This window comes from Portunus trituberculatus, chromosome 17 (assembly GCF_017591435.1).
Source record: "Portunus trituberculatus isolate SZX2019 chromosome 17, ASM1759143v1, whole genome shotgun sequence".
Lineage (NCBI taxonomy): Eukaryota > Metazoa > Arthropoda > Malacostraca > Decapoda > Portunidae > Portunus > Portunus trituberculatus.
In genome coordinates this window covers 3,070,593-3,097,783 of record NC_059271.1, presented here as the reverse complement: position 1 = coordinate 3,097,783, position 27,191 = coordinate 3,070,593, and the positions used below count along the sequence as shown (strand labels likewise).

The window sequence follows — 27,191 nt, the reverse complement described above, 5'->3', positions numbered from 1 at the left end:
ACTATTACTCATCTCTTTATGTGTGTGAGCCGGCCAACACTTCTGCCTGGATAACACAGCAACACCTACACAGATGCTTAAAAACACTGGGACTTGTTAGCTGTTCTGACTACTAAAGGCATTGGACAATTGAACCATTACTCGTCTATATATCTTGAACCCTTCCTCATCTTTGTGTGTGAGCCGGCCAACACTTCTAGGGGAACACCGCAACAACAACACAAATGTTTTGAAACACTGGGATTTGTGGCTGTTCTGACTAATGAAGGCACTGGACACCTGAACCATTACTCATCTATTTATGTTTGAGGAAGCCAGCCAACACTTCTGCAGAGGGGCACAGCACGACTCACACCTAGGGACTAACCATATCTGATCTTGCTGGAAGAGGAAAGACCTTCACAACAAAGCAAGTGAACAGTACTATACAACCTGCATGGAAAACATAAAAGTAATCACGGTATCAGCGTTGCCTTAGTGAAACAACTAGTACTTATATACATTCAGAGACACTTGAAACTTTTGATACTAACTATACTAAAAAATCACTGTAATAATTATCAGCTGCCACCACACCCAGGCTCTTCCTATTCTGCACAGTAACTAGTGTGCTTTAGAATATTCAAAGGACAGCCATTCTGGTTTATTTACATCCACAAATAGGTAGTAGCTGGTCTGGTCTTGTGCTACACAATGAATTAACCCAATACATGTGCATGAAAACAAAATGATTAAAGTTTAAGGTTGAAAATTACTAAAACATTAACTATCAAAGTCAGTTACCAAAATTTATCTAAAAAGACAGGTTTTTTTTTTTTTTAATGGAGCAATTATTAAATGTTACAAGAAAGCAATGACTACAAGGAGGGTGACTATGTACACAAAAGATCCGTACTTTTTACTTGAATGGTGGTGAGATCAGAGCAGAGGCTTGGGAGTCTTCAGCAAGGATGGCTTCTGTCGCAATGCCAAGCTACTCCTCACAGTTAGGTTGGGTTTGATTTGTGGTGCTGAGGAAGTCTTAGCTGGAGGGATGCTGGTGCTGGCTGGTGCTGAAGTGCCACTCAAGTTCAACCCAGACTTACGTGCTTGTGGTACTGATGGTGGTGCTTGACTTGCTCCTTGGGGCTTGTTAGGGTAACTTGATGATATCTTCAGGGATGGCAGGTTACTGTCTGATGTATTTAGAGTCTTTGGTAACTTGGAGCCTGAGGAGGATCTGGGCAAGCCACTCCTAGGCTGAGGTGAGGACTTCCTTAAATTACTCTTATTCTTGCCACTTGCCACTCCAACAGTCTCTACTTGTGGATTACTCTTGAGTGGAATACCTTTCAGTGCTGGGACATGGCTAGGGACCTTTGGATTGCTGGTGACTGGCTTTGTGTTGGTGTTGCATGGCTTTAGCACCAATCTGGGAGCTGGATTCCTCTTACTGAGCAATGGTGACTGTCTCTCAACCTTTGTTGGAGGAGCAGGTTGTGGAGGACCCTGCCTGGTGATGTCTGATAGTGAGCTCCTCCTCCTGTTCTCCTTATCAGACATGTTTGGTGGCTGGACCTGCCTCACCTTGGGCATGGCAGGCTTCACAAGAGTGCTTGGTCTTTTTAGGTTACCATCCCTTCTTGCTGCTGGTGCTGGTGCTGATTGTGACTTTGTTGATAGTGGTGAAGCTAAGATTTTCTTCTGTGGTCTGGTGATCCTTGATGGTGGTGACACTGATGCACTCTGCCTTGACTTCACTGTGTGTGATGGTGAGACGAGTGGCTTCCTCTGTGGCTTAGTTATAGTGGTGCTTTTCTTGCTTGGTGCTGTTGCTGTTGTTGTTGTTGGTGGTGGCCGTGGTGGTGACAATGATGATGTCTCTGGTTGCTTTGTTTCTGGTGGTGGTGGTGGTGATGGCTGTGATAATGATAATGATGATGATGATGATGATGATGATGATGTTGTTGGCAGTGGTGGTGGTGCTTGTGATGGTCCTGTCATTGTGGTGTGTGATGGTGGTAATGGTAAGGATGGTTCTTTGGCTACTGCTGATGGTTGTGATGATGGTGATAAAGATGGCTGTGCAATTTCCAGCGGTGGTTGTGGCGATACTGTCTGTGTTGTTCCTGGCGCTGGAGGTACTAGTGATGATGGCTGCAGTGGTGATGTCCCTTGCTTTACTTCTGGTGGTGGAGGAGGAGGTACTGGTGATGAAGGTGGTGGTAGTGGATGTGCTTGTGGTGAAGGTGGCACAGTCTGAGTTACATCTGAACAAGTGGAAGGTTTCTGCTGCTCCACACATTCTTCAGTTTCCTTTCCACCTGTGCTGTCCACCTCCACAGGCCTGGCAGGGGTGGGGCATGGTGGCTGAGGGGCTATGTCTGCTTGGGCTGGGACTGGGGGTGTCACTGCTGTTGGGACTGGGGCTGTGTCTACTGGGGAAGGCTGGGGCTGATCAGGAGGGCTCTTGGGCTTTGCTTCGTCACTGGAGGATCTTCTGTGTGTTTGTTCCTTGTCCACACTCCCTGAGGTAAGAACAAGAGTGAGATCATAAGGTATAAGAGGGAAGAGGTATGGTTAAGGTAAGGTAAGGTAAGGTAAGGTAAGGTAAGGTAAGGTAAGATAAGATAAGGTAAGGTAAGGTAAGGTAAGGTAAGGAAAGGAAAAGGAAAGGAAAGAAAAGGAAACAAAAGAAAAGGAGAGAGGAGTGGAGAGAAAGAAAGTATGGAAATATACAATAAAATAAAGGAAGGGAGGAAGGAAAGGAAAGGAAAGGAAAGGAAAGGAAAGGAAAGGAAAGGAAAAGAAAAGAAAAGACAAAGAGAGAAGTGGAGTGAGTGGAAAGAGGAAAAGTGTGTGGAAAAGGAAAATAAAGAACAGGAAAGGAGAGAAAAGGAAAAGAGAGAAGACAGGAGCAGACAGAAGACAGGAGCAGAGAGAAGAAGAAAGGGAAAGAAAAAGGAGAAAAGGGTCAAACTGTAGTGTGATGACAATGTATGTATGTATGTATGAAAGAATTCAATGCACAATCACTATTTCTTTTATTGGTTTTGTTATTCTTTGGTGATATAAGCGCCTTTATTTCTTATCTTGAATGCACGATAACAATTTGCTTGAAACAACAAATGTAGAGCTTCTTCACTCCCCATCTCACTAAGGCAATGGTTGTTATGATGACTAACACCTCCACACGTCACTGCTTTCACTTCTACTTCTTCACATCATCCCTTAGAAAATCAAACATGTGGAATAAACTTGAAGAATAAAACAAGGAATAATGTAAATGTGTAATGTAAATGTGTCCCCTTTCATTTCACCATCACTACTAATACATCACTCCAAGATGAGATGTGGACATGTGGTATATGGTGTGCAGAAATGAAAAATGTACACTTATACAAGCAGCATTATAGACACCAAATGGGAAACAGCTGAGCGTATAGTAAACATCTACACCACTCCTGTCACCACCATCACCATTACCTCATTTACACCATCACCACCACCACCTAAAGCTTAGCCCGACAACACACATCAGCAGCTCACCACTGGACATTCCCTCAGGCTGGGATGAGGAGCTGACGAGGCGGGAGAAGTGTGGCTTGGAGGAGACCTGTGAGATGGGCGTGGGAATGGCACCGTCCATCTCCATCATGGTGAACACGCCTCGCCCAGTGAAGGTTGGCGTGCTGGTGATGCAGGGAGCACACGGCAGGATGTCCATTCTGCACCAAAAGGAAAGTAAAATGCCTATTATTGACTTTACCCTCAGTTAGTCATGAGCATCAAATGAGTGGAGTTTTTTGTCCTTTTCTTCATGAGACTAATTCTATCATTCTAAATGATAAGTCAACAGAAAGCTTGATTGAAGATACTAGCCTTGTCTCACTGTTCAAATGGCAACAGAAAAGACACACTTCATAGTTGACAGTGAAATGGATTAATTAAACAAAAATAAGACAAGTATAGTCTAGCTAAAGTAACAGCTTATGTAAGTAGTTCTGTTATTGGGTAGCACTCACCTGAATGCCTCGGGGCTCGATATGCTCAGGTTACAGTTGATGCCACAGTCTGGAGTGCTGGGCATTTCACTCTCTGTTAGCAGGAAAATAAGAAACTGATGTGACACTGACACTTACCACAGGAACACTCAAAACACCGCCGATACACAACACACATCACTCCCCATGATAAAAGAGCTGAGTCACGGATCACTGAATCTCTTCAATTTGTAATCTTTCCACCCATAACCCATAGCTGGTGTTGCTGCTGTTGCTGTTGCAAGATAGGCTGATCTACAAGTCTTGTCCCTGCCTCTTCCTTCCTTTCAGCATGGCAGCTCATTGGTTCACTTATAAAACTTAACTGACTCCCTAATTTTTCTATATTCAGCATGTTAGTCACCTCATAAATCAGCCTTGGCTCTTTAGAACAATTATATATATACAAGCCGTACACTGTGTTTACATCAAACAAAAGCAACATGACAGCTGAAATGGGTCAGGCCTCCAGTGGTCCACATCAACAGCCACATGGAGGCTTTCATGCAAGTGATTATGTGGTTTACAAAAACTTTTCAGGAGTGTTTAGTACTCTGAAGTCACTATTGTCTATGACCTGACATCTAAAAAGAATCACCCTAAGGATTACAGCTTCCTAAACCTAGCAACTGTTGTGATGTGAATGATCAACATCCAACAAAACTCCATTTGCGACTAACAACCATATGAGTGATGGCACAGGCTGCATAACACCAGCAGTGTTATAACAAAGAGGACATGAGCAAAGTTCAGAGGATCAATAGCAGGGACAGAACCAGAGATAATAGGTTTAAGCTTGAGAAATTTAGCTTTAGGAGAGAATGGGAAGAAATTGGTTCTCAAATAATGGTTGAGTGGAATGGATTCAGTTGTCATGTTGATAGTGGTGAGTCAGTAGGGAGCTTAAAAAAGATTAGATAAATTTATGAATGGGGATGATAGATGGAATTAGATAGCTTTGCTCATACAGGGACTGCCACATCTAAGCCTGACAGCCTCTTGCAGATTCCCTTTTTCCTTATGTTCTTATGTTCTAACAGTACTCACCAATGCTGCTCAGGGACCCAAAAGAAGGCACCGTCACCTTCCTCCGCTGGCACAACGTCTCCCTGCCATTGCCGTTGGTTCCCCCAGAGCTGTCGCCGCCTGCACACACACACACACACACAAGAATGTCAGTTTGTGCTTATACAAACTTGAAAAATAAATAACAACTGATAAATCCTGGAAAATAAAAGCATGTGAAGAGAAACAACCTTCTTGTGGTGCAATCTCATTCTGTGGGAATACACAAGATACTTAAGAGAGATTTCTAGTCCTCAAACTTGTCCTTTGGCTCACCCTAGAGTCTAGACACAAGGAATCCAGACATGTATTCCAAGACTCAATGCCTAAGAATAACATAAATGAACATTATTAATGCATATGTGCATTCATACACACACACACACACCTGCAGCAGCCTCCAGGTGTGCAGCATTAGTGACCACCATGCTGAGGGGCAGGGCCTTCATGGGACCTGGACGCCCTTTCAGTTGTCGACGCTGCTGCTGCTGCTGCTGCTGGCCCCCTAACATGGCACCATCTAGAAGCTTCATCCCTGCCACGAAAAAGTTCCATTTAGAAAAGATTAACACACACACACACACACACACACACACTTGGGAAAGGAGGAATGCCTTAACCTAATTGATGCCAAGATGAAGGAAGTGAAACATGAACACCAAGAAGTACAAAAGTCCTCTAAGGAGATAATAAAAAAGCAAGAAGAAAATAAAGTGATTACATAGAGGGAAATGGTAAAGGCATTGAAGGAAAATGAGTATGTGGTGAGAGATATTGCTGAAAAGAAAAAATGCGTGATCATAACAGGTTTGAGGGAGGAAACTAACAGGAACTGGCAAGATAGGAGGGATAAGGAAAATGACAGGATTAAGTCTTTACTGAATAAGATCTCTGAGGAGGAAGAATGCCTATATGCTGAGGTAGAAGAAAGTGTGAGATTAGGAGCTTTTGAGGAAGGCAAGAATAGACCATTAAAATTGAAATTAAAGTCTCAGGTGGCAGCTGAGGCCTTGTTGAGGAGGGCTTGGAAACTTAAAGACTGAGGAAACCAAAACAATTTACATAAGAAGAAATATGTCACAGGATGAAAGAATGAAAATGAAAGAGTTTGTAACTGAAGTGAGAGAGAAGAATGAGGAAAGAACAGAGGAGGAAAAGACCAAGTTTTTTGGAGGATGAGAAATGGGAGGCTAAAGAAGTGGTGGATAAAACAGACGGAATAGACATTACATGGAAACATGGAAGAAAGAGACTAGGAATGGAATTCAAGTGACTTACACGAATATAGATGGATTTCTGTCTAAGAGGCTAGAATGTATGGATTACCTAAGAAACAATGAACCGGACATAATGTGTGTGGTGGAAACAAAGCTAAGGCCTGAAATAAAGCTAGACTGGTTTGTTGTAAAACACTACAAAGTATGGAGAAATGATAGAAAAAATAAAGGTGGTGGTGGTATAATGGTTCTTACTAAGGAAGATCTGATAGTGAAGGAGGTGAACTATAGTAAGAGAAATGAGGAAGTGATAAGAATGCTTATAACAGATGGCAAGAGGGACATTAATATTATAACAGTATACATACCATCCAGAACCAGTGCCTGGGAATATGAACAATATCAAATGGTGATGAGAAATACTCTAGACAGAATGAAGCAAGAACTCATCAGAAAGGATAGAGTGATGATAGTTGGGGACTTTAATTGTAAAGAAATAATGTGGGAGGACTACGAAGTGGTGAACGGTGGTGAGTGGGCAGAGGAATTGTTAAATGTAGCAACAAATAACAGTGGGTGAGATCACTAACAAGGTGCAGGGGACAAGATGTTGCAGCAAGGTTGGATTTGGTATTTACCAGGGGCATCTCCCTAAAAGAGGAAATTGAACATGAATGTCCCTTGGGGAAAAGCGACCATGATGTCCTAAGCTTTGAGCTGGATACAGAATTAAGCACGAATAAGATTGTGGAGCACAGGAGGAAAAATTAAATTATGTTAGGGCAAATTATAACCATATAAGAGAGTTCTTTAATGAAATTGACTGGTCCGTGGTATACCAGGAAGGGGATATGCAATTGAAATACGATAAATTTATGGATTTATATAACTCTGCTGTGAAGTTTGTGCCATATCACAGAAAGAGGACTTTAAATAATAAACAGTGGTTTAATAGAAATTGTGAAGAAGCAAAAAAGAACAAAGAAAAGGCATGGAAGAAACTTAAGAAAAACAGTGATGTATTATCAAGAGAAGTTTACAAAACAGCAAGGAATAGATATGTTGAAGTAAGGAGAACAGCACAGAAGGAATATGAACAGAGGGTGGTGGAAAACTGTGATAGTGACCCAAAAATGTTTTACAAATTCATAAATGGAAAACTAAATAAAGGGAGGCAATAGAAAAGGTAAAAATGGGAAGAAGTATATGAGGATGCTAGAGATATAGCTGAAATTTTGAACGACAACTTTTGCAAAGTGTTTACAAAGGAGGAGCATTTTATGGGAGAAAGGCCTACGGAAATAAAAGCAAATGCAGGACATTATGGTTACTAAGGAAGACGTAAGGAAAATTATAAGCAATCTGGATATTAATAAATCAATGGGGCCTGATGGCATATCTGGGAGGTTGCTAAAAGAATGTAAGGATCAATTGTTGAACCCCATATTTGATATTGTGGATACATATGAACAGGATTAGTCCCAAAAGAGTGGAAAAGAGCTGACATTGTGCCTATATATAAGAATGGTAGTAGAATGGAACCGCTAAATTATAGACCAGTATCGTTGACTAGTATATTGTGCAAGGTATGTGAAGAAGTAATTAAAGCTAAGTGGAGTGAGTATCTAGAAAGTGAAAACATTCTGAGTGAAAGGCAGTTTGGTTTCAGAAAAGGAAGATCGTGCATATCCAATTTATTATGTTTTTATTCAAGAGTGACTGACATACTACAACATAGAGAGGGATGGGTGGATGCTATCTACCTGGACTTGAGAAAGGCCTTTGATAAAGTACCACACAATAGACTGATGTGGAAACTAAAGAAGATTGGAGGAGTAAATGATAAACTAGCAAAATGGATGGAAAATTACTTAGTGGGAAGAGAAATGAGAACAGTGGTGAAAGGAAGGAAGTCCGAGTGGAAGAAGGTAACCAGTGGAGTTCCACAAGGGTCAGTGCTTGGTCCCATCATGTTTTTGATTTATGTTAATGATATGCCAGTAGGAATTGACAGTTACATGAACATGTTTGCAGACGATACTAAAATTATGAGGAGAGTAAAGAATGTGGAAGATTGTAACAAGTTACAGGAAGATCTTGATAAAATATATGAGTGGAGTAAAGAGTGGCAGATGGAATTTAATATAAACAAGAGCCATGTATGAAAATGGGAAGAAGTAGATACAGACCAAACAGGGATTACAGGCTGGGTGATGAGAAAATTGAAGAGACCAATGAGGAGAAAGACTTAGGAGTAACTGCAAAACACTTTTGTCACCGGAGAAACACATTAACAAGATATTTTGGAAAACATACAACATGCTTCAAAATATTGGTCTTGCATTCCACTACCTAGATGAAGGAATGATGAAGAAGATATTATGCACTTTAATAAGACCCCAGTTAGAATATGCAGCTTGTGTCTGGTCACCGCATATGAAGAAAAATGTGAAGAAGGTGGAAAGGGTACAGAGGCTGGCAACAAGGATGGTACCAGGACTCAGGAGTTAGACTATGAGGAAAGACTGAGGAAACTGGGGCTGACCACATTAGAAGAGAGAAGAACAAGGGGAGACATGATAACTATGTATAAATTGGTGAACAAGATTGACATATTGGACAGAGAGTTGATAAAGGTGACCACAAGTAATCATCTCCGAGGACATGGAAAAAACTAATAAAAGACATCTGTCTAAATGACGTGAGAAAGTACAGTTTCCCGCATCGTAGTATTGATAAGTGGAATAAACTGAGCAGTGATGTCGTTGACGCAGTGTGTGTCAATCAGATGAAAGAGAGATATGACAGGAGTGGCCAAGGAGGCAGGACACAGAGAGCTTAGCTCGGGCCCTGTAATACACAAATAGGTAAATACACACACACACACACACACACATAGTCAATAGTCAATTTACCATGTTTACTCTGACATAACAACATAACAGGTGAGGAATACACTAGACCATAACACACACACACACACACACACACACACACACACACACACACACATTCATAGTCAATACCTTCTGCATCTTTCATTTACCATGTTTACTCTGACCATAACAACATAACAGGTGAGGTGCAATGCTGACCTGTGATAGCCGAGGTGGTGGTGGTGGCAGTGGTGGTGGTAGGGGGTGCTGACTCCTGCTGGCCCTCCTTTTTAGCTCCCTCCAGCAGGCGGTTCAGGAAATTCGTGGTTGAGGCCTTCATGAGCTGTTGTTGAGTGGGTAGGGTAGGGTAGGATAGAGGAGGGGAGGGTACAGGAAGGGAAGAGAGGGAAGAAATGGATAAAGAATGGGAAAGGAAAGGAGAGAAAAGAAAAGGAGAAGAAAGGAAAGGAAAGAAAAAGAGGAGAAAGGAAAGGAAAGGAAAGAAGAGAAGAGAAGAGGAGGAAAGAGGAGAGGAGAGAGAAAGAAAGAAAAGGAATCAAGAGAAAAGGGTAAAATTCAGTAAGAGGTGAGATGAGAGAAACATAACAATCAACTCACCATACAATAAGCACAAACAATCATCCACACATTCAACAAAAATAAATAAATAAATAAATAAAATAAAAATAAAATAAATAAATACATATATAAATAAAAAAAAATAGTAAATAAACAAGAAAAAATAAAATAAAATAAACAAATAAAAATAGATAAAATAAATAATATAAAAAAAGAAAACTTAAAACAAATCATAGAAATCAACCCATGAGAAAAAAAAAGTCACCAACAAGATACACACACAACAGAGACGGAGGAGGAGGAAGAATAAGAATAGAAGACACAAAACACAGCATAAGGAAGGTGACATAGCTACAAACACACAGCTTACCCCTGCTTTGAGGTGAGGCTGCTGTGGATTCCCTGTGGTCTTGGGGGTGGAGGAGGCCTTGGGTGGCTGCTTAGAGATCTTCTTGGGTGTGGCATCAAGGATCACCTGCAGAATGTTCTCCTCCGCGTCCATCAAGTTCACTGTTTCGTTCTGTGAGCCGATCCTGTACTCGCCCTTCTCAAATGTCACGTTGAGCTCGCCCTTGTCACTCTCAGGCTGGGTGGAAAAGGTCGAGTTGGTGGCTCCGTTCCCTTCCTGGTTTTTGTTGAAGTCGAATGTGGTGTTGGCAGTGGTGGCGGGTCGTTCTTCGGATTTTGCTGCCGTGTTTTTGTCAAAGGTTGCATTGGTTGCTGGTTTGTTGCAGTCGAATGTTGAGTTGGCGTCTGAGTTAGTCTTTCCTTTGGCTGCATTGTTCAGGTCGAAGGTGGTGTTGGCAGCTGTGTTTCCCTTCCCGGCTGGTTGTGTCTTGCCGTCAAAAGTAACGTTGACGGATGGATGTGCCTTCCCTACTGCCTGGTTGAGGTCAAATGTAGTGTTGGCTGTTGGGTTTCCACTCCCTGCTGCCTGCTTATTCAAGTCAAAAGTGGTGTTGGCAGATGGATCAGCAGTTTTGACAGGAGCTTTAGAGTCAAAGGTGGTGTTGGCAGAAGGATCAGCAGTTTTAGTAGGAGCTTTAGAGTCAAAAGTGGTGTTGATGGCTGGGTTTCCCTCTTTCAATGGGTGGCTGAGGGCATTGAAGGTCTGGTTAGCACATGTTTCAGCAGGAGTAAATGTACAGTTGTTCTTCTCTGTCTGTGGTGGGTTGGCTGTTGTTCCCTTGTCACCAGTACTTGTGTCTTGGTCAGTAGTGATTCCCAGCAGTTTGGTGAGCCTGTCGATGGTGTTCTCCTTGGCTGTCCTATGGCCCTGTGGCTCACCAGTCCCCTGTGCAGAGTGGAGACATGGACACATCACTCAGGAGGGAGTGGATGGACATTTGTACTAGTGTGTGTAGTGCAAACTGGCTCAGACATAATGTTAGGGCCAGCAAAAATTAATCCACCATTATCAAAACATTCCTACATAACTCCCCTGCTCAGTAAGTAGAGTGGCACATCACAAAAAGCTGATTGATCATTAACATGGAAAACAAATGAAAACAAAAGCAATATAAATGTATAGATCTGAACTTCACACAACAAGCAGCCACAATGGAACCTTTAATTAAAACATTCACACACACTACAACAGAATACCACCTTGGCTGCATTATATTCTACAGCAGTGGTTCCCAAACTGGGGGAAATTTGAAGCTACCAGGGGGGAAATAATTACACTACTTACTAAGTTAAAAAAATCCTTTTATTTGTTACTAACCGCTCTCTATGGCTATGCTTAGTTGTTACTAACTGCTCTCTATCCACTTTACTCTGTAACTGTAAGTTTATCAGTATATTTGTACATTTGAAAAATAAATTAGTAAATAGTCTCAGTGTGTTTTAACTGCTCTTTCTCTCATACACATGAAGGGGAAATCTGGATGTTTGAACTGGGTGCACGGAGAAATGACATAAAAAAAGATTGGGAACTACTGTTCTACAGTCTTTAATTACCTTATATTCCAACTAAAAAAGAAAAAAAGTGAACAAATGAATAAACTAAATATAAATAATCAATACATCTAAGTCTGCTCTCCAATAATCCCACTCAGCAGCCCAGTAAGATGGAAAGCTTTAATCTCTTCAGTATCAGTACCATGACACATATTCATATTTATTCTGGTAACTAATTGGTGATTTTATACGGCTTCAAGAACTTATGAGAGGGTTGAAACAATGAAGACTCAGGCTATTAATCTTCTGACCTCCATAGATCCTTCCTAATGTAAATGATGTTGTCTAATCATGCCCAAAACTCCTAATGTAAATGATGTTGTCTAATCATCACAAAACTCAAGGTAAAAATGTCCCAGTACTGAGGGTGGTTAAGAAGCCAAATAAAAAAAATGTGTTATGCTCTACATTGGCAAGCTACAAAACCAAGCACTTTCTCACCTCTGCCTTGGACACAGGAGGCAGCGGACAGTCTTGCGATGACTCAGGCCGTGGCTTCTGTGGTGAACTTTGGAAGGAGTTGAGGAGGCTGTCGTTAATGCCTTCCATATCTGCCAAGAAGATGTGATGTTAAGAAATACACAAGAAGGTTTCTGAAAGTGAATAATGTCGTAACCAAGATTCCCTTCTCATGCAACCCCCTGTCTGTCAATCTGATTTGCATGGTGATGGTGGGTGGCAGTGGCAGTAAGGGAAATGTAGAAGAGACTACAATTAACACCTTCAATACCATGACACGTTATGTTCATTCTGCTTATTACATATTTGGCGATCTTAATTAACTTCAGAAACTTATGTGGGCAAGAAAACAGTGAAGACTCAGGCCATTAATCTTCTGACATCCATAAAACCTTCCTAATGTAAATAAAACCGTCTAATCCCACTGAAAATTCATGTTCGAAGGGCTTCTCAGGATTGAAGGGGTTAAATAGAGAAGAAATTAGCATCTAAATAAACTACAAAAATAAAATGATGTACGTACTTAGTTCTTCAGCATATATTTTTTTTTCTTGTACATTCTTTCAACTTTCATAATTGAGCAATCTATTCTGAACTCTCTAATCACCTTGTGTGACTTTCCATTGCAACAGAAAATCAAAATGTGTGCAACTATCAACAAAGTTTTTATTTCTTTTGACGTAAGAAAAAAAATCTGGCCGAGGTCAATAAAAGAGGGAGAAAGAGAGAAAAAAAAAAATAAATACATAAAAAAATAAATAAATAAAAAAAAAATAAATAAATAAATAATAAGGCCAACTAAATGCCAGTCCTCGAGCAGGTCAGAAAGAGAGAGAATGTTCCTGCATTTAACTCAAACATCAGGAACACCATTTATCTATTCCAGAAAGAAAGTGAATGTTAGGAAATAGAGAAGAATGTGGTGCAACATTCAAAACTTAGGAAGATCAGGAGGATGAGAAAACTGGAGCGAACAAGATTGACACACATGAACAAGACTGAGCAGAGAGGACAGAGGGGGGAATAATAAAGAAGAAGAAGAAGAAGAAGAAGAAGAAGAAGAAGAAGAAGGAGGAGGAGGAGGAGGAGGAGGAGGAGGAGGAGGAGGAGGAGGAGGAGGAGGAGGAGGAGAAGAAGAAGAAGAAGAAGAAGAAGAAGAAGAAGAAGAAGAAGAAGAAGAAGAAGAAGAAGAAGAAGAAGAAGAAGAAGAAGAAGATTTAAGATGTGTTAGGTGAAATAAAGAGACAAGACTGAGTAGAGAGCAAAGAAGAGTAACATGAGACAGTTCAATGTACAGAAAGGCGAGAGAGAGAGGGAGAGTTCAGGTCAACAGCACAGTTACCGACGATGAAAGTGAAATACCTGGAATAAGCAGAGGCCATGAAAAAAAGATGCCCCAAATGGGAGAAGGAGGTGAATGAGGAGAGCAAGAGTGAAGTGTCCTGAGAAGAGAAGGTTTAGGAAAAAAAAAAAAAGTTACTTGCCAAAACACAGTGAGCAAAAAATGAAATGCAAGGGAGAAGGAGTGTAGGAGTGAAGTGTACTGAGAAAAGAAGGTTAAAATGAAAAAAAGTTACTTACCAAAAGGGAGTGAGATTAGAGTGGGCAAAAATTAAATGCATGGGAGGAGGTGAATAGAGTAAAGCATACTGAAGAGAGAAGGCTGAAGTGAAAAACAAAACAGTTACTTACCAAAAGGGAGAGTGAGATTAGAGTGAGCAGAAATTCAATGCATGTATCTGAGTGAGTAGAGGTGAGGAAGTGACTCACCGAGGGGATGGACGGTGAAGCGGCGGTCTGAAGGTTGTGGGGACAAGGTGAGGTTAGCTGCCTGTCTCTCCAGCTCGGTCAGCACCACTACTGCCTCGCCCAGAACACCACTGGAGGAGAGGGTGTCGCTGCCCAGCTTGCTCTGCCATGAGGAGAGAGAAAGCACACCATTACAAAGTTTATCACATCAACAACTCTTCTATGTTAGGGACAGTGGTGGGCAATATCATCAATGTTAAAGGTATATCTATTTTAGCCCCTCAGTTTCGATATTTAGCTAAGGTTGGCCCTCATATCAGTGCAAATAATCTTGTTATCTACCTTACAGAACAATCATCTCCAATTTTATTTTATCTTTTTTATCTTATTATCATTATTATTTTTTTTTACCTTGTAGTAGTGTGCCCTAAACTTCAATTCCTGTGTTACATTCTCTCTTTTCTGGACACACTCTGCTTCTCCTCTGTGACTGTCACCTTCACAGTCTCAAAACAGTGAAATGTTATATTCTTTCATTTTCTCAATAGTTACCCTGCCTTGCCCTTCTTCTCTAAACACACTTCTGTTTCACAAATAGAACATGAACTGAAATATTGACACTAATTGTGAGGAACCTACCACATTACATTATTCAAAGCCAAAATACAGGCTCACTCTGTTACAATAAGTGGATTTGAGACATTGAGTACAATATCATTAAAACTTACAGTCCAGCCAAATATCTGAAGTGTTACTACTTTCACAGAACCTGGTCCAGTTTTATCCAGTTTTCATTAACATTGATCATATGACTTGTGCTTTCACCCTTAATGATTCCTTGGCCTGTGCCTACGAACTACTCCATTCGATTCCTGCTCTGACTCATGAGGCTCAGCGGGTGACACAGCAGTGCAGTAACAAGAGGCATCTGGCTGTAAAAGTCAAGCAGTGCATCTCACCAGGTCAAGCTCCCCTGGGTTGTCCCGAGAGAGGAGAATCTCTTTCAGGTCCATCTTCTTAATGGGGGAGAGAGTGAGCATCCTTGGTTTTATTTTGTCCTCCGCTGAAGTACAACAAAGGTAAAATATAATGACTACAGTGGCAATCTTGACTCAATATTTGTGATAGAAATCTTGAGACAATATTGTGTCAACATCATTTCCTGTGTAGGAGTGGAGTGTCCAGGACTCACCTGCAGCCAACTGGTCCCTGAGGGTTGCTGTGTTGCCTGGTGGTGCTGCTGGGGTGGCTCTCAGCTCACCGCTGCTATCCTGCATCGCAAACGACATAAAATTTCATAAACTTCCTCTGCTTAAGATGTCCACATTTACTAACATGTGTCATTCTGTTCTATTTGTCCTGCATGCCATCCCAAATGTATAAAAAAAAAAAAAAAAAAAAAAAAAAAACTAATTCAAATGAAAGATGCTTATCCAAACAAAAACAAAAACAAGTGAAGCAGTCATGAGTGAGTGAGTGTGTGGGAGATGCAGGGGAAGGAAGGACTCACAGCAGGTGCATGGTGGTGGTGTGAGCCGGTATGGGTCATACTGGCGGGGGAGTTGGAGGGGAGGGAGAGCAGCCTGGAGTATTCATTGGAGCTCAGGTTGAAATTGGGCATCTCTATATCCTGCAGCAGCTCAGAGAAGGAGAGTGGGGAGTGTGTGTTCTCTTTGATGAAGACAGAATCATTCAGATCTGAAAGACATGGAGATCATCTTATGTTGTTGCTTCATTTTACTGTTGTGTGGCATTGAGTGGCAAGTTACTGGATTTACAGGATGCATGTGTGGTTGTTTCATTGGTGAGCTGTTATCTTTTCCTTCTATTTCAACTTCTACAATTTTTCTGCCTAACTCCCTCTCTTGAGGAAAGTCTGCTACACTCAACTCAGTGCAAACCAACTTTCAATTACCTCCAACATGGTCAGATATATCTCAACCTTCCCCTCTCACTAACTTTCTATTACATTCACCCACATGATACATTCACAATGTAGGTACAGACATTATCACTTAAAGCAAGTCATACCAACACCTGCTCAAGAACTGGCATCTAATTGGGCCTTTTCTTTGATAATTTTTTTTTGTTGCCCATGGCCAGATTTCCCCTCTTACATAAAAAACAAATGAATAAAAATATATGAATAAATAAACATAACTTCAAGATAACTTAGCCATGCAATGAAACTGAGTGTTGCAGTTTTTCCACTCACTGTCATCGGAGGTGGGGGAGCTTGTCACCACAAGCACAGCAGTGTCCAGGCAGCCCTGTGTGCTGCTCTCCGTCACTGCCTGCTGCCCTGCCTCCAGCTGAAAGGTTGAGGGCAAGACATTAGATCAAAGAAAATGTTACTCTTTGCACATATCTAATTGTATTCACCCAATATGCACTGCTAATTAAAATCTAGGCATTCTAACAAAACAAAGTAGTAAGTGGTGATGCAGTCATTACTGGAAGTGAGAGTCAGATTGCAAGACTGCCACTGGCCTAAGTAAATATGAATGACTCGACTCACACTGTCATTCTTGGTGGGAGAGATGCTCTGCTTGGTGGAGTCACAGCTGCTAATGTTGCAGGTGGGCATTTCCACATCCTGCAGGAGCTCCAGTGACGAGTGAGGGAACCCGTCGCCAGACTGAGGGGAGGTGCTGCCTGAAGGACTGCCACCGCTGGATAGTGAGTCGCTGAGGCCTGGAACGCACATCACCAATACACCACTGCCTTCAGATCCCCAGACCAAGTTAGGCATACAGTGAAACATACCCTAGGAAAAACAAGCTGTACCTTCATAACTGTATTCTCTTAGGAGTGTGGGGTTTTTTGTTGCACCTCTCAGGATTTTTTCAATCTTCCTGAGACAAAGCTATACATACAGTGAACCCTAAAACATGCCAATTAGAAAAAAAAAAAAAAAAAAAAAAAAAAAAAACACGCTGTATATATCACTCCCTACACAGTCATTCATGTCTATCACACAGCAAAGTGCCATTTAGCTTATAAAATATAGCCACACATCTATACAAAATACATGAAAGCAGCAATACTATGAAGCATACAAGGTACATCATCTCCATGGCACCTTTTTATGCCTGACACCTCAAGGATCAGCTGGAGAGGACTAAGGTTAAGAGTAAGGAATGCACACCTCCATGCCAATGACAGAGACAAGTAAGCCTCTCACCCACAGCTAATTGTTATTCCATAGAAAATAAGAACTGTATAATCTTACACAAAACAGTAACATGAGATTACCTTTAAATATGCAGGTGTGAATCTCCTAATGAATATACTGCTGTAATGTAACAAATAACTTCTTTATCTAAGTTTTACCAAGCTGTGAACTGAACACCTCTCCATGCAGGCTTATGTGTAAAGGCTGTTAGTTGAATCCTTGCACCACCAAATTTTTTAAAGTCACACCAACACTCACTGATCAGTCTTGCCACGGGAATGTCAGGTTGTGTTGACACTGGCGACTTCACTGCTGCCACCTCCTCCTCTCTCATCTTCTCAATGCTTCGGTTCAGCTCCTCTTCCAGGCGGGACCCCAGCTCATCACACCCACCTGCTGGAGAGAGGCCACACTGTCTCACATGTCTACAAGAGTCACTTATAAGAAGCCATGTCACATATCTATTCAATGTATACTAAGTCCATCACTTTACTTAGTTTCATTATGTATATACCATTCAATTTTCAAGTTTATTTATGTATCTTCCTTTTCTCATTTCTTTTTCTTTGTATCCAGTTAAATAGCCATATACAACAATAATGGGTTATCTCTTATCAAAGTGAAAGTGTGTGTGTGCAAAGCTTCACCTTCATCTGGCATCTCCTCGGCCTCCACTCCCCCGTCAGCTTCAGAGCAGCTGCCGTGAAGGGACATGGTGTTGCCTGCAGGGAGAACACCAGTACAGATAAAGGTAGGAGGTCTAGCACTCTGACAGGCTGTTATCTTCTAAAAAAAAAAAAAATAAAATAAAATAAAATAAAATAAAAAAATCTACTCAACATCTTAGTCATAAATACATTCAGATAATCAACCATGCAAAATATTATATATTATGCAGTTTGACCTTGGGATGAAGGCTATAGTCACAAATTACATAATACTCAAATAACTTCAATGTTTTATCATAGAGCTTGGTTGCACTTGGTGAACCCTTTCAGTACCATGATGCATTTCCATATTAATTTTGGTTATTTTCTGGTGATATTATACAGCTTCAAAAATTTCTGTGGGGATTGAAATACTGAAGCATGTGGTCATTAATCTTCTAACCTCCATAGACCCTTCCTAATTTCAATAAAATGGTCTAATCATACACAAATCTCAAGCTTAAAATTCGTTCCAGTACTGAAGTGGTTAAGATTAATTTAATCCATTAATCTCACAACTAATCCCTTGAACACACTCTTGATATATCCTGCTAAAAAAAAAAAGTCTGAATATTAAGATATAATTATTCCTACAATCCTCTACACATCTTCATAAAACAAAAAGAATTAGGCAACCCCCTTAATTTTTTTTTCATATATTGCTTTCCTGTCTGTCTAACCATAGCAATAAGGGATAGCCAACCAGCTGAGAGTCATGCCTGTAATCTGAACGCTTTGCTCTCTCACCATCACTACTTTCCAAAGGCTCTGCTTGATGGTTCTGGTGATGGATTAGTAAGATTTCTGGCTAATTAAAAGAAGAAACTATCTTCAAAATAAGGTTAGTTGTCTCTGTGGTCTTGGAAAATTGTCGTGGTGAGAGAGCTAAGTGTTTCTGAATACGGACCTCACTCCAGTGACACAGGACTGAACATGACAGCGGCCGCCCTTCCCTCCCACGACCTTTACTTGGCTAGGCCGCCCCACATCACCAAGCACTAGGGCGATGCAGCACCACCCAACCCACCACCAGACAGTCCCCCAGCAGGCTCACCCAAGCACCACTAACACCACAGCCTCGCCAGGAGCGCCAGCAGGGTGAAGCAAATACTGGCCACGGCAATCAGGACCTCCAGTGTTTTGAATCTTAACCCGCCCCTCGTGGATATTCTCCCTTTATTCATGCTTCTTCACACATGGCAACCTATTCATACCCCGAAACAGGAAGAATAATAGATGAATACTTGCCTCCTCCTTCGTCAGAGTGCCTGGGCCGCGGGAATGAACAATAAAGATAAAAAACAGTACGGTCTCAGCCAGCCGCCTGCCAAACACCCCGCCGCCGCCGCCGCTGTCTAGCCGCGCGTCACGAGCCTAATGTATTTCTTCGACTATATCTTCTTGGGCATACTTATTCTCTTTTCGTCTTCTTCTTTTGCTTCTTTCCTATAATGGGTGGAGATACGCCTATCTAAGACATTGTTGGTATTGTTGTTGATCGATAAGAGAGAAATGTATGGTGAATTTATGGATATTGGAATATGAATGAATACTCGTGGGGTTGAGTTATATGAGGTAGTTAAGCAATCAAATGAAAGTGAAGTGTTTTTCTTTTCAAATTAATTGTGTGCACGTTATAGTTATTGCTAGGAGTGACGTAAGACTGGCGGGACATTTTTATATTCCCACGCAACAGTCGCAATGGTGTGTTATTACGCATTTCTTGGCGGCCAACTGATGAACTCAGCCAACAACAGCTAATAGATTAAGATACATTAAAGCTGGTGATTTCATTTGCTTAAGTGTCACTGAAAATACGTAGTATAATATATAAAGATCACAAGGAAAGGTTGCAGAGCCCGTTGGATTACATCAATTGAATTAAGTAGTGTGTGTTGTCAAAGTCAAACTGACACGCTACATCGCAGACAGCGAGCCTTAGCACACAACAATGTCTCCCTCATGCCGAATGCTTACTATATATATACACCCCTCACTAGTGTAAATTGAAAGTATGTAGTACTACATAGCCTACTAGTACTAAGGAGCCACGAATGAATCTCTCTCTCTCTTAAACAGTATATATCAGAGAGAGTTTTAAATACACTTGGCAAAAGCTAAGATCAGAAATGCATTTCATCCTATATTACAGTGGCTCCTATACTTAGCTCTTCAGACTCACTTTAGTCAAACTGCACCAACTACCATCACCTTGGTGTCAGAAAAATGTCTGATCTTTACCACTCACCCTTCCCTGTATGACATGTAAGTGCTACAGTTGCCTTCAGTAGCAGTACTATACATAACAAACAAACAATATGGTAACTGTAGCAGTAATGGTGATGACACAGCTCGAAGGTTCAACACTTCCTCCAGCACACACACACACACACACACACACACACACACACACACACACACACACCAAGCTATCATGTTGAGTGTTGTGTGATTCACAGGCTCACCTTCTCAAAGTATAATATTTATTTGGCAGCTCATGTACATTGAAACACACTACTCTGGCCTATGAAGGGCACTGGACACTTCCCAGTCCAGATGACCACCACACCATCCCAGGCTTTCTATTCCCTCACAGAAAGGCTAGAGTGAAAAAAGGGGGGAAAAATATTTACATAATTTACAATCAATTTAACCATAAGAGACCTGTGTAACATTAAAGAGGACATTGTAAAAATGCTTTTCATTATTGGGGGCACCACAAAACAGTTGATTACAATGGCTAGCTTTTCCTATTCCCAAATTAACTTGCTTCACTAATATTCAGTATAAAAATAACTCTACTTTAAATACATGTACTAACATCTTTATACTTCAAAATATAAAACAAAAGATATACAAAACACTTTTAATACAACTGTGGCCTGACGTACATAGATCTGCCTGCACACCACCACTCAGGGAACAAGTGAACACGTGATGGCTGTGCTACAGTGTCTAAGCATCACTACCAGACAAAGAACAGCTAGTTTTGATCTTCATGTGGGTTTTGATGCAGTAATTCCAAGACAAACAGATACCACGCCACTTTCCCTCCTAAACATACAAGCAGTTACCAAACTAAGAGATAAAAAAAAAATAAATAAATAAATAAAAATAAAAACTGGATTACTTTTTTATCAGTTGAGTATCAAATCTCACATGCTGTCTTCAAATGAATGATGGTGAACATTCAAACATTCCTGTCTAGCGCAGCTGTCAATTGGTGATGAAAACCAGCCAGTCTTGTCATGTGAAGTCTTTTGTTACCACTTCAAGTCACTCATCACCTTGCAACTCTTCTTCTATGTAAGAGGGGAAAATTGGCCAAGAGCATCAAAGACAGTTAAACAAAAACCCCCACTAAGATGCCAGTCCCCAAGCAGGTCCAAGAGAGTTAGCCACAAGAATGGGATAAATTATTTCAAACCTCCCTCTTAAATCAGTTCAGGTCATAGAAAGGTGGGAATACAGAAGCAGATAGGGAGTTGCAGAGTTTACCAGAGAAAGGTGTGAATGATTGAGAGTACTGGTCAACTACTGCATTTGAGAGGTGGTCAGAATAGGGGTTTCAGAATGGGTAAGCATCAGTAAAGTTATGGTAGCTAGGTAGACAAAACGTATCAAAGTCAACCGAGATTGCAGCAGTCACGTCATGCTTGTTAAATACAGTTTATATCTTATGGTTGAAGACTTTTTTTGTGTGTAAGAGGTTAAAACTGGTCAAGAAAGAAATTAATAAATAAATAAACCAATCAAATGAAGTAAATGAAAACAAAAAAGAAAACTAACGACACACACCATGAATTCAGTTGCACATCCATAAATAAAAATAGCACACTTTTTTTTTATGTAAGAGGGGAAATCTGGACAAGGGCAACAAAAAAGATCGAACAAAAAGATCCACTTAGATGCCTGTCCCCAAACAGGGCTGAGAGAGTTAGGTGGAGTTGACTTACAGCATAAAATCACCAGTCATGAGTGAGGCAACGTGAATACACTTCAGAAGCTACAGCAAGACACTGGTGAGTCAAGATCTTCCTCAGACTGCACGAGAGAAAGGTTGGGTCAGGTTGCAGCTATTGATGCCTAACACTGACCTTAAAGATGAATGTTTAAGCAGTGGAACATCAAACTCTGTGCAGTCACCAGCAGTACTGTATCAATACTCAGCACTGGTCTTACCCTGGCAGGTCGGAGTTTGGTCTTAGCTAGCCTGTCCAAAGACTCCAGCCTCTCTAGTATAAAGAAATTTCTCAGTCATTCATGGAACCAAGCAGTATTACATCCCTGACATCACACAGTGAAGCCAATGAATAACTTTAACACTGATAAGCTACAGAAAGAGGCATTGGTGTGGTCCCACTCACTTATATTTCACTATTCAATGAAAATGAATATGACACAGACTTTTGGTGATTAATTGTGTGAAAAGTTCACTGACTAATTGGGTCAAGAAAAAAAATTAAGAATAAATAAAATAACAACAGAATAAGTAATAGTACATCTAAAAGTCGACTCATGCCTATAAAAAGGTTAAAATGGTGTAATATTTCCAAAATTCTGAATCAGCATTCTAAAGCCAAGCATTATCAAGATACATTGGAAGGTTCCTCCTTTCGTAAAGTTTTTGTTGGGAAATAGTTGTCCACAGTTTTGGGTGTTATAAATTAGACACATGGACAATGGACAGTTTCAGCAGCAATGTTCAGTCAGTGTGTGTGTGTGTGTGTGTGTGTGTGTGTGTGTGTGTGTGTGTGTGTGTGTGTGTGTGTGTGTGTGTGTGTGTGTGTGTGTGTGTGTGTGTGTAATTCAGTTTGATCTGCTGCAGTCTCTGACGAGACAGCCAGACGTTACCCTACGGAACGAGCTCAGAGCTCATTATTTCTGATCTTCGGATAGGCCTGAGACCAGGCACACACCACACACTGGGACAACAAGGTCACAACTCCTCGATTTACATCCCATACCTACTCACTGCTAGGTGAACAGGGGCTACACGTGAAAGGAGACATACCCAAATATCTCCACCCGGCCGGGGAATCGAACCCCAGTCCTCTGGCTTGTGAAGCCAGCGCTCTAACCACTGAGCTACCGGTGGGTGGGTGGGTGGGTGGGTGTGTGTGTGTGTGTGTGTGTGTAATTCACCATGGTCGCCTGCTGGTCACCCAGCCAGTCTTCCCTATTATGGATCGAGTTCAGAGCTCGTAGACTGATCTTCGGGTAGAACTGAGACCACAACACACTCCACACACTGGGAAAGCGAGGCCACAACCCCTCAAGTTAAATACCGTACCTATTTACTGCTAGGTGAACAGGGGTTACACATAAGAGGCTTGCCATTTGCCTCGCCGCTTCCTGGGACTCTTGATTGTGAGTCGAGTGTGCTAACCACTACACTACGTGGTGTGTGTGTGTGTGTTTACCTAATTGTACCTAGTTGTAGCTTTACAGGGTCGGAGCATTACGCTCATGTGGCCCCGTCTCTATATCAACATTTGTCCAACTTTTCTTTAAAGCTATGCACACTCCTTGCTGACAACACATCATCTTAAGATATGTGTGTGTGTGTGTGTGTGTGTGTGTGTGTGTGTGTGTGTGTGTGTGTGTGTGTGTGTGTGTGGTATGATGGTGTGACCCTGGCCTGGCCATGGCTCTGTCTAGCATAGAACCATACTTATCAACTCTCACGCATAAAGTGTGAGAGACATGCATTTTGCCTCCATCTCAATCTCACACGCATCGTCTCTAAAATTTCAGGCAGTTTTACAAATATTTCCCAAGTACTCTTTTCAACACGATATTTTACAAGAGAAATTGTAAAACCGAATTTTCCATATCATAAAACATCTGCTATCCTTCAGTTTGTAAGCCTTCACCTGACTGGTCGATTACAGCCAACCAGCAATCATTATACATAAATCTATCTCATGCTTTGTTGTTGTTGTTGAAGGAGTGTAGGGGGGCTTTGACCTCCCCCTATATCCAGCCCCCACCAAGATGTTGCCCTAGACCTTACCAGGAGCTGCACTCCCCAGACCCCTGCTTCTCACTCTTTGAGACTTCCAGGGGTTGGCAGCTATGCAGCACTCTGTCACTGTAACTCAGTCTAAGTGATCATGCATGAGTGACTGACTCACACCAAGCTTCAGTGTGGGGCTCACTGTCTACACCATAGATGGCAATGTTACTGATGATGTGCACAGCAGACAACACACATGATTCAGTTCTGGTTTATTTTGTGATGATTTCTATGATTAAATTCATTTAAAATATTGTACAATATGCTGTTTCAAGTAAGGTAGTACTTGCCTTCATCAGGAAGAGTGCATTGCTGTGCTGCATTTTGATTAACTTTATAAATACAGGCAACCCACACTTAATGAACGTTCACACAACGAAATTTCGCTTCAACGAACGTTTCCTTTTACTATCGTCTGCTCGTATAATGACCATCAAACTCGCTTTAAAGAAATTTTATCCAGATAATTTTTTCCAAGTTTGAAAGCCCCACCATATCATGCAAGCCGACAGGCTTTTTGAATACACCAGCGCCTCTTGTGGACAACACATGCACCACTCACTTCCCTACCCTTCCCCACTCTTAGTTCAAAACAAAAACAGGGTCCAGCACCAGCTCATCATCTCATGCTCAACATGCCACCAAAATGCCCTGCAACCAGCCCTGCAATGTCACCTAGCATTGCTAAGAAGAAAAGGAAGTCTCTTACTCTTGAAGTGAAGCTGGATATTATTCACAGACACGAGAGGCGAGAAAACTAATAGCACTGCTCTCTACCATCTTGACTCCATCTACTGTCTACTATTTTCAAGTCAGCAGACTCTATTAAGAAGGCTGGTGAGACTGTATCTTTCTTGCAAGCTAAAAGAACCACCTGGACTCGTGACTGCAATGGATAAAATGGAAAGCCTTGTGGAAATGTGGTACATAAGTTTTGTATGCGGTACAATGATGCGCCTTTTGTTTACATTCCACAGGTTGCCAGCTAGCGTCTTTCCCACTCCACTCTCCCTCCCTTCATAAATTTAAGATCATCAACATTATAAAGTTATGTACATACATACATTAGTGTACATTATAATGACTTAATCTTAAATTAAACAGCTTAAATGTTTAACTTCATAATTTTGACATTCATTAAACCTTTTACTGTACTATGATGCACTCTCACTTTGTTTACTCTCAATGGAAGTTCAAGTTAGGGGTCAAACTTGTTATAATTGGTCCGCTTAATGAAAATTCGCTTAACGAATGTTTGTTTTAGGAACGTTACCCGTTCGTTAAGTGGGGGCTGCCTGTAATTCCGCAAATAATTAGTAATGTTTGCTGGTGTCCTTGTATGTGTAGGGAACATGTCAAAGGTTTGAGCTGTGATGATCTTGGTTTAAGATTACTGTGGTACATACTGTAAGTGGAGTAAGTGGAGGAGGAATGGAAGGATGCAGTAGTAATGAGGTGCATGAGAGAAGGGGTGGGATAGGTGAATGAGTTGCACAATATCTGAGTGAGTAAAGAGGACTACCATGACACAGCAGGTGCTGGAGATGTACTGGATACCTGACTCTACAGATGAGAAATATCCACATAATCTTGAAATCAACTTTTGAGACAAACTGATACAATAACATCCTCATCTATATTTGTGACTTAACATAGTGGCATTCATATCCTCCTAAGGAGAACATGGATGTCACAAATATCTAGCCTTGTCACATATGAAGAGGTTATGGTGAAAAATAAAAATAAGTAAAAATCATCAGTACAGTATATAGATATATAACTGGCAGCACCAAGCACTCCACCACTTCCATCAGACTGAAGTACCATGACAGTTCTGCATGAAAACCTTGTCACTGATGAGTAATACTGACCACCAATGAACACTACTTCCCTTAAACAATTACCTTATATCCCTCTCTCTCTTTCACTTCCAATTCTCACATTTACATCTTTCCATCCCCACACCAACCCACTCCTCTGCCACACACCACACTGTCTTGCTGCCAGTGATGAGATGTGGTCCATCCCAGTCACCTCCCATCATGCACTTCACTGCACCACAGGTCTTCAGTGACAAGGGTGAGACAAGCCTTCTCTCCCTTACAGGCCTAAAGGCAAATACATGAAGGAATGCTTATGAACACTATTGTGAAAGGAATGCAATGCATGTATACACTGTTGGTCTTAGTTATCCACCTTTAAAGGGCACATCAGCCTGTGATGGTGCCAGCCTACAGACACTACTGAATTATTTGGTTGGTGGCAGGATGTCATTTGTAGTGTTTGTTGTACCATCTTTTGAAACACAATAAACATTTAGGAATATTTCATTCTGGGCTCATAGTCAACATTGTTTGCTACTCAGTATAACTCATTTGGAGGTATAAAAAAAAAAAAAAATAAATAAATAAAATAAATAAATAAATAAATAAATAAATAAAATAAATAAATAAATAAACAAAATATATAAATAAATAAAAAAATAAATAAATAAAAATAAATAAATAAATAAAAAATAAGCATTTAAAATGTATGGAGAGAGAGAGAGAGAGAGAGAGAGAGAGAGAGAGAGAGAGAGAGAGAGAGAGAGAGAGAGAGAGAGAGAGTTGCCCAAAAACCTTTTGTCCATTTATAAGAGCACCATATTCATATTGAAAAGTTTTGCATGTTTCATGAGAACTACACATCTTATAGCTCAATGGGTCTGTTTTACAGATGACAGGACTGGACAAGATTACAGTATCCATGGAAAGTCCTGACATGGCCTGAAAAAACACACTGTTTATGGTTTGCTGAGAGAACGGTAGATAAACAAAAACATACATTGAACCAGTTAGTAATTAGTTGCTTTCCCTTTCATCTTTACAATATCATGAAGCCAAGTGGGAACACTAAATGCAAGGTTTTGTAGATAAGTTGTGGAAAATTGGTCCACAGTTGCTTAATTGCAGTCTCAAGTTTCGGCAGTGATGATATGTCCATACCATGCAGCTGTCTCCTCATGTATACCCATAAGTTTTCTATAGGATTGATATCTGGGCTATTGCCAGGCCAATCCCAAATTAAGGGAACTTCATAGTAAGACAGCCACTGCTTAACAGATTTAGCAACACGTGCAGGAGCAGAATCCTGCATAAACACTTTTGCTTGTATTTTTCAAAGGAATCGAACAAGATATCAATCAAAAGCTCTAAATAGTTGTGTTGGTTCACTTGAACATTAGCAAGAAGAATAACTAAATTACCAACACCATAGTACATAAAGCAGCCCCAAACCATAAGTGATGCTGGATGCCTCACAAACTTGGAGAGGATGCAAGGCTTGTGGTAGACTTCTGATGATGGTGTCCCAGTAATAATGA

The 27,191-nt window shown here is 41.0% G+C and overlaps 1 protein-coding gene across 4 annotated transcripts; it reads right to left on the bottom strand.

Annotated features, from left to right (window-relative positions):
- Positions 1-775: 775 nt before the first annotated feature.
- On the bottom strand, positions 776-19,187 carry LOC123505042 (nascent polypeptide-associated complex subunit alpha, muscle-specific form-like). 4 transcript variants are annotated; one of them, XM_045256059.1, is made up of 17 exons: positions 19,060-19,187; positions 17,752-17,826; positions 17,363-17,500; positions 16,448-16,623; positions 16,145-16,241; positions 15,440-15,627; positions 15,122-15,200; positions 14,889-14,992; positions 13,951-14,092; positions 12,163-12,272; positions 10,130-11,053; positions 9,400-9,523; positions 5,476-5,622; positions 5,070-5,168; positions 4,005-4,077; positions 3,529-3,707; positions 776-2,507 (listed from the first exon to the last, which is right to left on the bottom strand). In XM_045256059.1, the coding sequence occupies exons 2-17, from the start codon at positions 17,816-17,818 to the stop codon at positions 919-921; spliced, it is 4,236 nt and encodes a 1,411-aa protein (XP_045111994.1). In that variant the 5' UTR covers positions 17,819-17,826; positions 19,060-19,187; the 3' UTR covers positions 776-918. The 4 variants fall into 4 exon arrangements, with proteins under 4 accessions (XP_045111994.1, XP_045111997.1, XP_045111998.1 ...); XM_045256062.1 differs by having other exon boundaries at positions 17,363-17,497; XM_045256063.1 differs by lacking the exon at positions 19,060-19,187 and adding an exon at positions 18,866-18,935 and having other exon boundaries at positions 17,363-17,497.
- Positions 19,188-27,191: the final 8,004 nt, after the last annotated feature.

Bases quoted from the DNA above. Each gene is read 5' to 3' on its own strand.
- LOC123505042 (XM_045256059.1), bottom strand. From the start codon at position 17,818: ATGTCCCTTCACGGCAGCTGCTCTGAAGCTGACGGGGGAGTGGAGGCC. The intron at 15,628-16,144 runs GTGAGTGGAAAA...CATGTCTTTCAG, and splicing joins CTCCCCCACCTCCGATGACA to ATCTGAATGATTCTGTCTTC. The intron at 2,508-3,528 runs GTGAGCTGCTGA...TTCTTACCTCAG, and splicing joins GCCTGAGGGAATGTCCAGTG to GGAGTGTGGACAAGGAACAA.